The sequence below is a fragment of the Pristis pectinata genome, chromosome 6 (genome assembly GCF_009764475.1).
Source record: "Pristis pectinata isolate sPriPec2 chromosome 6, sPriPec2.1.pri, whole genome shotgun sequence".
Lineage (NCBI taxonomy): Eukaryota > Metazoa > Chordata > Chondrichthyes > Rhinopristiformes > Pristidae > Pristis > Pristis pectinata.
Window position 1 is genome coordinate 63,239,588 of NC_067410.1, and position 15,524 is coordinate 63,255,111.

At 41.0% G+C, this 15,524-nt stretch overlaps 1 protein-coding gene across 6 annotated transcripts in view; it reads left to right on the top strand.

Annotated features, from left to right (window-relative positions):
* Positions 1–15,524, top strand: part of yeats2 (YEATS domain containing 2) — a 119,467-nt gene that overhangs the window by 18,390 nt on the left and 85,553 nt on the right. For all 6 annotated transcript variants that reach the window (XM_052018827.1, XM_052018826.1, XM_052018822.1 and 3 more), the window contains exons 5-12: positions 1,398–1,652; positions 2,720–2,838; positions 5,118–5,279; positions 5,855–5,966; positions 7,446–7,490; positions 9,032–9,305; positions 13,351–13,596; positions 14,650–14,808. In XM_052018827.1, the coding sequence (XP_051874787.1) occupies positions 1,398–1,652; positions 2,720–2,838; positions 5,118–5,279; positions 5,855–5,966; positions 7,446–7,490; positions 9,032–9,305; positions 13,351–13,596; positions 14,650–14,808 (1,372 nt within the window). The remainder of the gene's footprint in view (positions 1–1,397; positions 1,653–2,719; positions 2,839–5,117; positions 5,280–5,854; positions 5,967–7,445; positions 7,491–9,031; positions 9,306–13,350; positions 13,597–14,649; positions 14,809–15,524) is intronic.

Here is a 15,524-nt window from a genome sequence, read left to right on the forward strand (position 1 = left end):
ATTATATAAAAATGGCTCATGATTGATGTGGTATTCAATGCATCCAATCAGATAATCATAAATGAAAAATCTCATTATTTAATATTAGCTTTAGCATCAAAGGGAAAGGCTGGAATATTATATGTTGGCAGTTAACCTTTTTGTAAGGCAAAATGTTGATTTATGAAGTTGCTTACATATTTTAAGGCAAGGCATTCCAGCAAAATTGTCATTTTAAGTGAAAATCAAAAAAACTAGCTAGAAATACCTACAATTGTACCCAAGTTTGCTATGTCACAGAATGTGTTTTCAGAAATTTGTCCAGGTACTGCATAATTTCAGACATGGCTTCTTCAGTTTTAAACTATACTATGCAAACCCTTTTTATGTATTTTTGTTATTGTACTGAGCTAACCTCTAGCTGATCTCTAAATTTAGTATGTGACTCTTTAAGTAACCCTAAGTTTGTAGTTTAGCCAGGAAATTATACAGGAAGTCCCCGGGTTACGAACGAGTTCCGTTTCTGAGACTGTTCGTAACCCGATTTTGTATGTAACTCGGAACAGTGTCCGCGCATGCGCACTTGGCCCGGGGTTCCCCGGCCGTATATGCGCACTTGGCCCGGGGCTGACCATGAAGGTCGGTTCGTAAGTATGGGCGTTTGTAAGTCGGGTGTTCTTAATTCGGGGACTTCCTGTAGTTTGACATTGCAACATTTCTCCACTTCCTGAAGTAACAGAAGAAAGTGGTGTGTATCCTATTTTTTCCCTAGTTTATAGTGATTGAGTTTAATTGTTAGACAATACTAACCCTAGCAAATGACAGAGAATAAGTACAGAGGACTCCGTTAGAAAGCACTCATTCAGCTTAGTCTAGAGAAAAATGCTTAGAGAAAAATGCTCAAATTCAGACACTTCTCTGCTTTCCCAGTGTTAGCTTTTTGCTGCAATCATTAAAACCCAGTCTGGGCATTAACTAAACACTGCCCCATTTACCTGGCCTTTTCTTTCTTTCTCCAATCTTGTATAGCTTTGACCCTTTGGGTAACTTTAATCTTCATTGCATAAAACTTTACTTTAGAAATTTGCAACCTGCTGAGGCATTTTGACTGAATTAGAGCCATACAACACAGAAGGCCTTCCCACCCAAGCCGACCATCAAATACCTGCAAGTTTTCCAGATATTTATTTCATAAAGGAATTATTTCATAATGTGCAATTCCTTTCAGTTATGTGTTTTGGGTCTTTTTGCATTGACTCTGTGTCCCTTGTGACTTGGCGACATGGTGTTATTTGGTTGAGCCTTGGGACAATCTATTCCTGTTGTCATAGGGAGATGTGTGCAGGATTTAGTTTTATTCTCTTAATGATATAACCATGACAAAAGAAGTCTGCTTGTTTTATTCTAATCTTTTTTAGGGTCCAAGACCATATGACCCAACTGTCTTCAACCACCCTGTCATCAAGAAATTTTTAGAATCTCCTTCAAGGTCATCCTCTCCAGCCAATCAACGCTCAGAAACTTCATCCACCAACCAGTCAGAAACTGATTCAGTCACTCACCAAGCTGATTCTTTTCTCGACAAAGAGAGTGAACAGCAGCAGCAAACTGTGGCAAATGAGGATATTCACCCTGATGGATCTGAAAAAAGAGCAGGGAGAAATCGTGGACAGGTAAGATGACAAGGGGCAAAGCATAGAGATAGTACCTATGTGGTACTAAAGCATTACTTCGGAATCTAAGAAGGCAGTACAGTCATGGGAGGTGATAAAGGGCCAGATTGTCCTGATCTGGCAAAATGTGCCAGGTATTCCCACTCATAGCCACTGGAAATTTCATGTATGCGTGGTTGGCATACAACTGCAGTAAATTGGCCTGTCCACAGAATCACACACAACAAATGGTAACTTGTGTGATTAGCTGGGGGACATCAGTACCTGGGGGTCATCAGCAAGTTAAAGAGCACAAACTGAGAACAAAATAAAAATAAATCTAAATCCATTAAAAAAACTTGTTTTTATATCTGTAATACAAACATGCAAAAATAATAGGCAAATAGTGTCTAGGGAGTATCACCCTTCCCAAAAATAATCATTCCAAAGGAATATAGAAATGCAACACTTCTTAAATTAAAATACATAATATTTGCAGGAGAATGCAGAATACTCTTTTGCCACACTCCACCAAAGGTAAAATTATGCCATTCCAGACCAGGTACTGGTCAATATCAATTTATAAACTAAATGTAATGGTTGGTTTTTAATATCCAGACACAGAAGGGGTGTAGGTTAGGATAGACTGCAAGAACTAAGTGCAAAAGTGGCTGAATATTAATGCCAGACTTGAAATGTTGGGGAGATGATCCAACTTTGAGTTTATACGTTGAGTAGGAAATCTCTTGAGTTATTCTGTTAATTGAACAAGATGAAATCAGCACTTCTTCACTTGGAGCACATGGTAGGAATGTGTTTGCCCATCTCACTGCACTGGTGTGGGATGCAGGAGGAGGTAATTAGACTGGATGTGAAAACCAGCAGATTTATCTGCAGGTGGGTTGCTGGCATTGTCACCAACCAAGCTGGAAGACAATGGGGATTGGGTGGTTATGCTAGACATCTGCAGTCTAGGGAAATTGGAAGAGACAGAGAGATGAAAATGATGACAAGCACATAAAGGTCGGAGGATAATGTTATATTGACCAAGATACTCATCACACTATTTTCTTTCCCTTCTTTCCAAGGATACACTTGGAGTCCCAACCCCACAGGAGATAGAGCAACGGTGTGCTTACCTCACAACTAGCGATGACCCTTCACGTCTTTACATCAAGAAGACAATTGTTGTTGGCAATGTTTCGAAGTGAGTTGTTGGGCTATCTTAGTATGCATCTCAACCTTAGTGTTTCATTGTGTTTTCCTTTTCTTGTTTCTTGGCCCGCTCTCCCCAACCCCTGCCACACCCACATACACATGCAGGTTACTGGATGAAAAGAAGATTTGATGTTGTTATTGTGAACAGAACACAATATTCATTTTTCTTAGAATTGGTCTACTGTAATTTCAGCAGGAAAGTCTAGAGAAAAGGCAAAACCAGTAGTTCCCCAGGATTTTAATGATTTGTTTGCTGAAGTTACAGCAGGTAATCGGGAGAACCCTTGAGCAGTTAAGTTACCCCAAAGCTTCATGGATATATTCACATAATTTTTTCATCAATTTCTGTATGTTGTGGATGGAACAACAAAATGGATCTATAATAACATAAGGTTTCAATCCTGGTGTTTAGATATGGGTATCAAAGGTCATTGATCAAAGGTAGATGAACATTGATCGAACATTAAGTATTAGAATATGGAACAGGTGTTAGAGACTGAATTTTCTACTTCTCCTCTGTCACTGGATAATTGCTGGTTTTCTCCGTTAGTGTAATGCCCAATGATTGTAGCTTGAATTCAATTGTTATGGTTAGATTTTACACAGTTGAACTAGCTTTTTGCAGCAACAAATAGTCCTATGCAGGGTTTCAACCTGAAATGTCGACAATTCCTTCCCCCCCCCCCAACAGATGCAGCTCGACTGCTTAGTTCCTCCAGCAGATTGTTTGTCTCTCCAGATTTTAGCATCTGCAGTCTCTTAATTAGTTTTTTTAACTTCCCTGTATTATGGAGTCACTGAAGGACTATAGGGTAGAAGATGATGGTCTGTTTATGGCCCAACTTTCTATGTGAAAATTGAAAACAGTGAAATCCATAACTAATGTTGTTACAACAGTAACCAGAAGTAAAATTATTGAAATGCTGATAGTTATTATTTTTATGGTTGTTGCTCCATTGACCAGGAAGCCGTTAGTCTATTGGTCACTGTTGTAATGTTGTTAGTTGCAGATTTTGGTGTTTTGGATCTCCACATAGAAGGTTGGGGCACAAGCAAGCTGTCATTTTCCACACCATAAAGATTTGCTAAGATTTAAAGAACCTCTGAGCTCAGCTCTTGGTCTCTCAGAAATCTTTGCGGACATGACTGCATGGTAGTGTAGTGGTTAGTGTAACGCTATTACAGCGTCAGCGATCGGGGTTCAATTCCCATTGCTGTCTGTAAGGAGTTTGTACGTTCTCCCTGTGTCTGCGTGGGTTTCCTCCGGGTGCTCCGGTTTCCTCCCACATTCCAAAGACGTATGGGTAGGTTAACGTGGGTTTAAATGGGCAGCACGGATTTGTTGGGCCTGAAGGGCCTGTTACTGTGCTGTATAAATAAAGTTTAATGTGCACAAGCCCTTATAGGTCTTGATGGTGCAGCAGTAAGGAGAAAGGGTGAAATGAACACAGCATGAGGAATAAACATTTAATTTCTGACCCAACAATAAAGCTTCCAGGTTGTGATTTTTTGAGAAAAAATGTAGATAGTTATAAAAAGGATCTGAATTAGTTGTGTTTCCTGCGGTCTCTTTCTGCACAAATAGTATTTTAGAGGTTCTGCAGAATTTAACTTTTGCAACCCTGATCAAGCTATGGTCCACATGTAGCACACTACCCTTTTTTTACTAATTTGATAACATTACGGATATATGTTCCCTTTCTTTGAAAACATTATAAGATAAGATCTTTATTAGTCACATGTACATACATCTTTTGCGTGGTGATTTTGGGGGGCAGCCCACAAGTGTCGCCATGCTTCCGGCGCCAACATAGCATGCCCATAACTTACTAACCTGTATGTCTTTGGTTGTGGGAGGAAACCAGAGCACCTGGAGGAAACCCACACAGACACAGGGAGAACGTACAAACTCCTCACAGACAGTGACTGGATTTGAACCCGGGTCGCTGGCGCTGTAAAGCATTATGCTAACCGTAACCTTGTTGCCCCAAATCACAGAAAAGAAGACAACAGTGAAGGTGATGAATGTATTTGTTTTCTGATAATTTTCCTCAATCCTTGGCCTAATTCCTGGTCCTTTTCTCAGTTCCTTTGCTAATTTTTTTTTATCTTTTTCAAATTCCCTGGGGTATTTCTTTTCTTAGAAAGACCTGTTACCATTTGGAATTCTACTCATTTCATCCCAACCTTTGTGAAATAAATTGAAGGGATTTGTTGGTGGGGTCGATGTTACTGATGGCTTTGGTTGACTCTTTTGTAATGCTGCAGGTATATTCCCCCAGACAAGAGAGAAGAGAATGATCAGTCTACCCACAAATGGATGGTTTATGTGCGGGGTTCACGGAAAGAGCCCACGATTGACCATTTTGTGAAGAAGGTCTGGTTTTTCTTGCACCCCAGCTACAAGCCGAATGACTTGGTGGAAGTCAGGTGAGGCTCTTTCTCTCATCTCAGGCATCACTTCTGCTAAAAGCTAAGCAAGCTGGTTAGGTATTTTATATCAGGAAGAGTCCAGAGGGTGGCAGCCAGGTAGTTCCAAACCAGGGAACTTTGAATTGTATTCTTAACTTCCATCAAACACTGCCTTCCAGCTGTGGGCCAGCATGGGTTAGAACCAAAGCTCCCACTGCACCGCCTTTTCCACTATCCTAGTAGGTACAGGGTAAAGTGTCCTGTACGCTGTCGCATCAATACTTCCAGGTCAGGTTCTTTATGGACTAGAAACAGAATGAAGCTCCCTTTGCACTGCATGCTTAAATAGACGCAGCTTGGTATGGTACATATGGAGCAAGTTCCCAGATGTGCTTCCCCTCCTTTAGAACTTGGCTGTTGAGCAGACATTTTGCCATTTACACAGTGATGTGCAGAATTAGGCTCTGATTCCAGGCTCATCAAATAGTGGAGGAGTGAATCAAAAGTCATAAAACACTTTGCTATGTAATTAAGTAATGCTTTTTTCCCCTTATTGAACGATCTTCCTCTTTTTGCTTTTATTTTCTACTTAGTGAACCACCGTTTCACCTGACCAGGAGAGGCTGGGGAGAATTCCCTGTACGCATTCAGATCCACTTCAGGGACCTGCGTAACAAAAGAATAGACATAATTCACCATTTGAAGGTAGACGGTTTCTTGCTGAAGCTGCTAGATACAATATAGCAGTATTGTATCTGTTCTTTTTTTTCTCTTGTTAATTTGTGTTCAGCACTCCAAGGCATGGAAAGCTATGGACTAAGTGCTGGAAAAATAGGATTAGTATATATGTGTAGTTGATAGTCGGCATGGACATTGTGCGCTGAAGTGCTGGTTTCTGTGCTGTATGACTCTGTCATATTTGGTATTCTTGTGATATCACATAGCTCTCTATTGCCAATGAAGTACTCTTAACAAGTGTAGTTTTTGTTTTAAAGTGTGTAAATAATGCATGTAATTTATATTTATAAACTATCTGACTATTTGGATATCCCAATGCTTTGGCATCTGGCTTACCAGGCGATGTTTCCCATGCACCCCAAAACTCACCTGGGTCCTGTTCTCCATGTTTCCTGAGACTCACTGGGGCTCGGGTACCCACGTTCCTCTGAGACTCACTGGGGCCCTGTTTTCACCTCCACCCTCGCACACCCCCCCCCACCCCCCACTCCAACCCCCCTCTCCAATTCCACAAGACTTGCTCTTGAACTTACCAGGTTCACTCATTTATTATAATACTGCATAACATCTAAGTAAAACTAATTTAAATTATGTTGGGATATTTTTAGGAGAAACATTCACTGGTCCGGAAGATCTGCCAACTTAGCACCACCGTAGTCCTGAAAATGCTAGATTATTAGAGTTTTACTGTACTCTCATAAAGGCCTCTGAACTAACAGTGACCAATCACTCTTTGGTTGTGTACCTCCAAGGATAAATTTTAGCTAAGTCACTGATGTTCTTCAGTTTTTGATGTAGCAACTTTCTTGCCCTCCAGAAGGGGAATGAGACCTTGGTTTAAAGTCCTATCTGAAAGACTGCCCAGTCAACACTTGGGCACCCCTTTAGAATGCACTGAAGTGACAACTGAGTTGATGTGCTTGGGTCCTGGAATGGAACTTGAACCCATGATCTTGATTAAAGGCAAGATTTCAATAAACATAACCAACAAGCTGGCACTGTATGAGTGCAAGTTAAATCCTCTATATTGGTGTATCAAATTACCTAAAGTTATACATGATAGAAGCAAAATGAAGCTTTTAATTTATCTCATTGATTTGTTCCTCATCCATTGCAACATTTTAATTTCTAATGCCAACCATCACCTAAATGAGATTGCTAATTAGGATTCATTTTTACTGCATTGTGATTACTTGTTCAAACTCACTTTATAGTCTTCCAGCATAGTGGTAGTGACTTTTGATATACTTTGGTACTCATTAGGTGGAAATTCTATCTTGATAACATCACATCAGTCTAGATATGAACTGAAGTCCGAAGGCTGCAAAATCAGTGGTTGGGCAACTGTTGTACTTGGTTCCCTTGACCACATTTTCAATTTTAAATGGTCATTGAATCTGCAGCCCCTTCTGTCTTTATTGATCCGTGTTTGATTTTTTTCTACAGCTGGACAGAACATACACAGGCTTGCAGACGCTTGGTGCAGAAACGGTATGCCTCTCTCTTTCTCTCTTATTGACTCTCACTCACTCGTTTTCCTCTGTATTCTTCTTTCCCTTCCTCCACCTGGGCCTTTCAGTTTTGAGAATGTTGACTCCATTGGATCTAAATCTGCAGGCCACAATTCACGTGATCATTGCTCAGTCATAAACCTGGAACATGAATATGGGTTAGATCCTGAAGATGTGGAAATTAGAGTCAAGACCCAGTTTATATATTAATGGCAGAGGCCCTTCCATAGGGGTCTAGAAAGGGATCTACCTGGAGGTTTGCAGCAATCCCACTTTTTCTATGGTTGATGTTTTAGAGTCATAGAGCAATATAGCACTAATACAGGCCCTTCAGCCCAACGAGTCCATGCCAACAATTTTCTTTTGTGAAAGATTAATTCTCTCATTTGACCAAAAGATTATTGTGTAAGATAATTAGGCAAATACTTAACATTTTTAACACTCTACTGTTCACTTTTGTGTTGTTGTCAATCATTGTAAAAGCAAGGACAGATGTCTGCTTTAAAACTGTGCCCAGTTGTGCCAGCTGATGACTTCATCCAGTAATCCCTCCTAGGTTTTCTAAATACCACTTCCTTTAGTCCCATCACGGATACCATTCTCTCTCCATGGCAGCTATCTGATCCAATGATTGCAACTTTGGTGTCATATTAGACTCTGAGCTGAGATTCTGACTATTAATCATTTCCTTGTCCATCAACAAGGTTGCCTATTTTCTCCTCCATAACTTTGCCTTTCCCTCAGCTCATTTCCAGCTGTGAATCTTTATTATATTTAGATCTCTATTCATGATTGGTCCAACAAAGTCCTGGCTCTCCTCCCAAGTTCTATCCAAATTTGTTGTTCATGTCATAACTGGCATGAAATCTTGTTCACCATCTCTCTGCTCACTGATCTATATTTGTTCCCAACTAAGTACTGTTTTGGATTTAAAATTTTCAAATGCTATCAAATTCCCATCATGGGATCCTCCTTCTCCATTTTGCCATATCTCCTTGTGTAATTTGGTGTCAGATAATTCTATGAAATACCTTGGCTGGTTTTACTATGTTGGTAGATAGAGTAGAAACTTTTCCCCATAATAGAGGCATCTAAAACCACACAACATAGGTTTAAAGTTGGGACAAAAAAAACGTTATAGGGATCTAAGAAAAATTTTTTCTCACCCAGAGGGCGGTTGCAATCTGGAGAACACTGCCTGAGGAAGTGGTGGAGGCAGACTCTCATAATAGTTAAGAAGTATCTGGATGAGTGCTTGAATCGCCAAGGCATAGAAGGCTACAGAGCAAGTGTTGGTAAATGGAATTAGTAGAGATGTGTACTTGATAGTGGACATGAACATGATGGACCAAAGCTGTATGACTCTGAATATAAATGTAGATTGTGGTTGTTGTAAATCTTTGTTTGGGTTGTTTTCTGTTCCAGTGCTGAAACTGGATCAGTGAATTTTCCTGATTGTTGGTTGTGTTGGCATTGAAGCTTTGCATTGACAATGCTCTGTGTATATTTTCTCTGGAACAGGTAGTAGATGTTGAATTGCATCGTGATTCTCTTGGGGAGGACTATCTTCCCACTGCACTGCCTCCTTCTAGTTCCGCAGCGACACTGCTTTCTTCATCCTCCTCCTCCTCCTCCACCTGCAGTAGGACACCTCGATCCGTTACACCCACGCAACCTGCATCGTCTTCCACACCCCCAATAACGTCAGCAGGAGGAGTGCATGTGTCTTCTGCAGCTTTGAGTTCTGCTTCAGGAAAGATGTCACACGATTCATTGGGAGTCACTTCTGAAAAAGGTGAGATGTCTCTTGTATGGCTGATAAGTCACACACATCCTGAAATAAAACACACAGCCATACATACAAACTCAAAAACAAACAGAGTCGCACACAATTCTTAAACCTTCTATACAACCATATACCTTTTAAATGCTGTAATTGTATCTGCCTCTAGCACTTCCTCTGGCAGCTCATTCCATATAACCACAACCCTCTGTGTGGAAACACCTGCCCCTCCAATCTCCTTTAAATTTTTCCCCTCTCACTTTAAACCTGTGCTCCCTGGTTCTGGACTCTCCACTCTAGGAAAAATACACTATCTACCCTATTTATGCCCCTCATAATTTTACAAACCTCTATATGGTCACCCTTCAGCCCTTCAACCCTTCAGTATGAGAATAAACCCAGTCTATCCAATCTCTCCTTATAACTATAGCCCTCCATTCCAGGTGACATCCTGGTGATTTGATTCTGCACTCTTTCTAATGTTACACACATCCTTCCTATAGTGTGGCAACCAGAATTGTACACGATACTCCAAATATGGCCTGACCAATGTTTTATATAGCTGCACCTTGATATCGCAACTCCTATACTCACTGCCTTGGGCAAGCATGCCAAATGCCGCCTACCCTATCCACCTTTATCACAATTTTCAGGGAGCTATGAACTTGCACCCCAATGTCCCTATGTACACACCTGAGGTCCCTGCCATTTACTGTATATGTCCTGTTAGTACTTGATGGCACAGAATGCATTACCTTACATTCGTCTGGATTAAATTACATCTGTCACTATAATCCCTCTGTATTCTTTCACAACCTTCTTTACTATCTACTACTCCACCAATTTTTGTGTAATCAGCAGACTTACTATTCAGTCCACCTACATTCTTGTCCAAGTAATTACATATGACAAACAAGTCCCAACACTGATCCCTGCAGTACACCACTGGTTACAGTCTGCAAGTCAGAAAAACACCCCTTGACCATTACCCCCTTCCTGCTTATTACCAAGCCAATTTTGTATCCATTTTGCCAACACGCTTGGGCTCCCATGTGCCCTACCCTTCTAGACCTGCCTACCATGCGGGACTTTGTGAAAAGCCTTGTTAAAGTCCGCATAAATCACATCTACTGCTCTGCCTTTATCAGTTTTCTTAGTTACCTCCTGAAAAAACTCAATCAGGTTTGTGAGACAGGATTGTGCGAAACTGTGTTGACTCCTTCTAATCAGTCCCTTCCTTTCCAAGTTAACATAAGTCCTGTCCCTTAGAATTTTTTCCAGTAATTGCTCTACTATTGATGTAAGTCATAGAGAGATACAATACAGAACCAGGCCCTCTGGCCCACTGAACTTATGCCAATCATCAACCACCCATTTACTCTTTAGTCTTACATTAATTCCATCTTGTATTTTCCCCATGTTCTCATCAACTCCCTGCAGATTCTATCACTCACCTACACGCTAGGGGCAATTTAGAATGGCCAAATAACTTACCAACCCACATGTCTTTGGGTGTGGGGATAAAAAGGAGCACCCAGGGGAAACCCATGTGATTGCAGAGAGACTGTGCAAACTCCACACAGACAGCACTCAAGGTCAGGATTGAATCAGGGTCTCTAACAGTGTGAAGCAGTGGCTCCAATAGTTGTGACATTGTGCTGTCCAACAGAATAAGGGAAATGAGATACAGCATTCCAAAAAGTCAGCATTACCCAGTAGGGAAGAGGAAAGATCTGTGAGGCACAACAGCTAAGGCTCTCTCAGTGCTGCCCTGATTTTGGCCTGGGTGCTCCTGTGGCACTGCCCTGATATTGCCCAGGGTGCTCTGTTGGCGCTCTGATTTTTGGCCCAGATGCTCCCTCAGAAGTGCAGGTTACTGAAGAGTGCCAGTTAGTAAACTGCCAGTTAACTTTTATCTGGAGTTGCATAACTGCGTACAAACCCAAAACCAGACGTGTTGCCACACATGTACAACTCCATTCCAAACCTGGTAAATGCATAGAAATACACAGGCCATGCAACACACATGGGGTGGTGTATGTACATACATGCCTTGAAGCAAGTAAAACACACATACACATGTATAAATACCAGAAATCTTTGAGACATGCACATGTATAAACTGCAAACAAATCACCGAACAAACCAGAAATAGAACCACACAGGGGCAGTACAGTGGTGCAGTTTGTAGAGCAGTTCCAGTGATCCTGACCTCCTGTGCTATCTGTGTGGAGTCCGCGCATTCTCTCTGTGACTGTGGGTTTCTTCTGGGTGCTGTGGTTTCCTCTCACATTTTACAAACGTGTAGCTTGGTAGGTTAATTGGCCACTGTAAGGTTTCCCTCATGTCTGGATGATTGGTAGAATCTAGGTGGAGTGGGGGTGGTGTTGATGGGAATGCGGGGAGAATAAAATAGGTTAGAGTAGGATGGATTAAAAATAGGTGGCTGATGATCTGTGCAGACCCTGTAAGCTGGAGAGCCTGTTTCCGTGCTGTATCTTTCAATGGCATTTATTTGATGTGTACACTCAAACCAAAAACTGCGATACATGTTTGTTTGCACATGCTCAGATCATACTGGGACACACAAATGTCATATGTGGTGATACAGTGGCACAGCGGGTAGAACTGCTGCTCACACTTGTATGCAAATACTGCACAGCAGGATCACATTCCCTGGTGTTGTGTTGTTTGCAGAAGTGATTGTTGCCCAATTCTATTTGTCGCAATCAGTCTGTGTTGTTCCTTTGGAAATAGGTGGGGCTTGTTAATGAAATGCTTGACATAAAATGGAACCCTTAACCTATTTAAAATCATTTGTCTGACTGTCTGAATTTATAAGCTTTAATTCTGTGCCCACTTGGGATAATAGACAAGAGGAAGAGCTGAGAGCAGGGTGCTGGTTGGTACAGAAAATTTTCCTTCCATTAGGGTGTTGACCTTGAGGTCATTTATAATATTCATCCTCTGCTTTGGCCAGGATCCACTTTCTCAGTGCAGGCTGAGATATTAAATTATGACTTTTTGTTTAACATACTCTGGATAATAGACTAACCTTATATTCCCTTGGGTGTAAAAGATCATGGAGTGATCTAACAGGTATGGTTCAGATGATTAAAGGATTTGATTAAAGGGTATTTCCTCTGGTGATGCATGTAAGAGCAAGAGGGTACAACCTGAGAGTTAAGCAGGACTTTGGCGAGTCCACACGAGCAGTACTGTGTGCAGCTTGGGTCTCTTTAATTCAGGAATGACATGCTTACCTTTAAAGGCAATGCAGCAAAGATTTACTGGATTGATGCTGGGATTAAATAGGGATCTAATGAGGTTGAGGAGAAGGGGCCTCTATTCGCTGGAGACACAAGAGACTGCAGATGTTGGAATCTAGAGCAAAAATAAAATTGGAGGAATTCAGCAGGTCTGGCAGCATCAGTGAGGGAAATGGAGAGTCTGTGTTTCAGGTCGAGACCCTTCATCTGGAGTTCCTCCAGCATTTTTTATTTGCTCCATATTCTGTGGAGTTTAGAAGAATGAAGATTGATCATTAAATGAAACAGGGCTGAATCTTATTCGCCTGCTGTATGGTTTTGTCGTAGTTCTCATTCATGTAAATCTGAGAGGTCAGAATTGTTTGCTAATTGGCACTGGAAGCATTTTGGGGAATAGGGTGACGTGGCACAACATTAATTTTGCTGCTGTACAGTTCCAACCACCTGGGTGAGATCCTGACTTCTGCTGCTTTCTATGTGGAGTTTGAACATTTTTCACATGACCATGTGGGTTTCCTCCAACTTCTGGTTTTCTCCCACATCCCAAAGACATCTGATGGGTTGGTTGGCTAATGTAAATTATCCTTGTTATAGGTGGGTAGCAGGAAGAAGTTGATTGGAGAGAACAGGTTACAGGGAAATAGTTGGGGGATTGGACTGATAGGAATGTTTTGAGATTTGCCATAAACTGGATGGGCTGAATGTCCGCTTCCTACGTTTTAAGAAAATAGAAGATTCTTAGCTTCAGTCCTGAAGAGAAAATTAAGTGTTTCCTTTTCTTTTTTCAGTTAAGTTGGAACTCCCTGTCAAAAATGAGGTGGGCTCCAGCAGTCACTCAGGACATTCTTCCCTGGAGCGTACACCAACCAGGCCAGTGGCCACTCAGAAGGTGACATTTGGATCACATGGCAACTCTGCTTTCCAACCAATCACAGCCAGCTGCAAAATTGTTCCTCAGGAGCAGCTCCCCAGCCCTGCTGATTCTCCAGGAAAATCCTTCCAACCCATAACAATGAGCTGCAAAATTGTATCAGGTATACATGTTCCTAATATTGATGTTCCCAATGTAGTATCCAAAAAAATTGTGGAAAAATAAGTCTGAGGCACACCAAATGTGAGAAAATGTTTTCAAAGAGTAGTGAGATTATAAATGAAAAATGTAGACAAACAAAGAGTTGCCTTGGCCATTCCATCAGTATTGAGGAGTAAGGGAGAAAAGTTCTTTTATAGCATTGACCAGAATGAGGTGAAAGGGAATGGTTTAATTCTGTCTCATATTTGCCCTGCCTTTTTCTACCACATGCCAATCAGCTGTTTTAGACCTTCAGTGGCTTCTGTTTAATCCAATGGTACCATTACCATACAATTGTTTTAACTAAAACTGACAGATAAAATGAATGGAATTATGATGGAAGAACGGGAATGATGGTTTGGTTGGAATGTATATGAATAATGCGAGGGATGGAACATTAGAAAGAATGGGAATGATGGAAGTCGGGGGGAATGATTCTATGGGTGGAATAATGGATGTGAAGATGAAATAATAGGTAGGATATTATGGATGTACTGTAAAGTTGGAAATGATTTGGAATGAAATAATGGGAATGATGGTGAAGTCAGGGATGATTGTGAGGATGGAACAGTGGAAAAACTGGGAATGTGTTTATAAGGCTAAGAATGTTGGGAAAATGTAATTGATGATGAGGCTGAAATAACGGAAAGATTGAAACCTTCACCAGAAGAGGTGCAAAAGTGGCTCCCCACCACCTTCTGAAGTGAAATAGTACTGTCCACATCCCTAAAAGTGAATACATAAAAAAAAAAGTGTGGGAATAATAACGAGAATAGGAAAATGACAATGATAACGGATGGGTAAGAATGGAAAGATGGAATGATCTGTAATCACTTTCACAGCCTCAGGTTGTTCAGATTGTTTTAAAGCCAATTGAATAACTGCTTAGTCATTTCCAATAGCCAATTATTTCACAGCAATCTTGCACAAACAGTATTGTGATAATGAATTGGAGTTTGCTGTAATAGAATGTAAAAATGTTTTCAAATGCACTAATTGTTTTATGCTACTGTAGGATCCCCGATCTCAACACCATGTCACTCTCCTTTGCCACGCACACCAACCTCCACACCTGTCCACATGAAGCAAGGATCATCCGTCTCTGTCATAAGTAACCCCTACATTATTGTAGACAAGCCTGGGCAAGTGATTGGAGTGCCAACATCAAATACAGGTATGGACTATAACTAATCACACGCACCACTGTTAGTATCATATATTTTTCACCTCCTCCACCCATCATTTCTACACACTGAGAGAAGTATACACATTTCTGTGCATGGTTGTATATGTACTGCAGTTATATGCAAACGTTCCCTCTTCTGACATCATGGTGAGAAAGTTAGTGATGAAACAGCTTAGGATATTATCTTGCAGGAATCCCACAGCAATGTCCTGGAACTAAAACTAGGATATTTGACTCCCAACAGCCACTTCTATTTTCTTTTGTATCGGATATGACTCCAGCTAGTCTTCATCCTTATTCAATTTGATTAGGTAAGATTTTCCTTGATGCAACACTCCTCCAAATTCTGGCTACATTTCAAGGGTAGTTACTCTCACTTTGCCCCTGGATTTCAACTCCTTTTCTTCACGTTTGAATCAAGGCTGAAATGAGGGATGGAGTTGACTGGGCTAACAGAAACCAACTGGGTGTCACTAAGCAGGTTATTGGTAAGTGATAGCAATGTCACTTTGCTAATCAGTGAGAGAAGATTGAATTTGCTTTGGTCTTTGTTGATAGGGCATAATTAGATACTCTTGTAGTTTTAAACTTGGTTGGCTGGTTTTCAGTTTTGCAGCTTTGGTTTGGCTAAAGGCACAGCTAATTGTAAAGGGCATCTTCACTACATTAAGAATGTTATTGTGACCCATTGCCTGAGCGTAAGG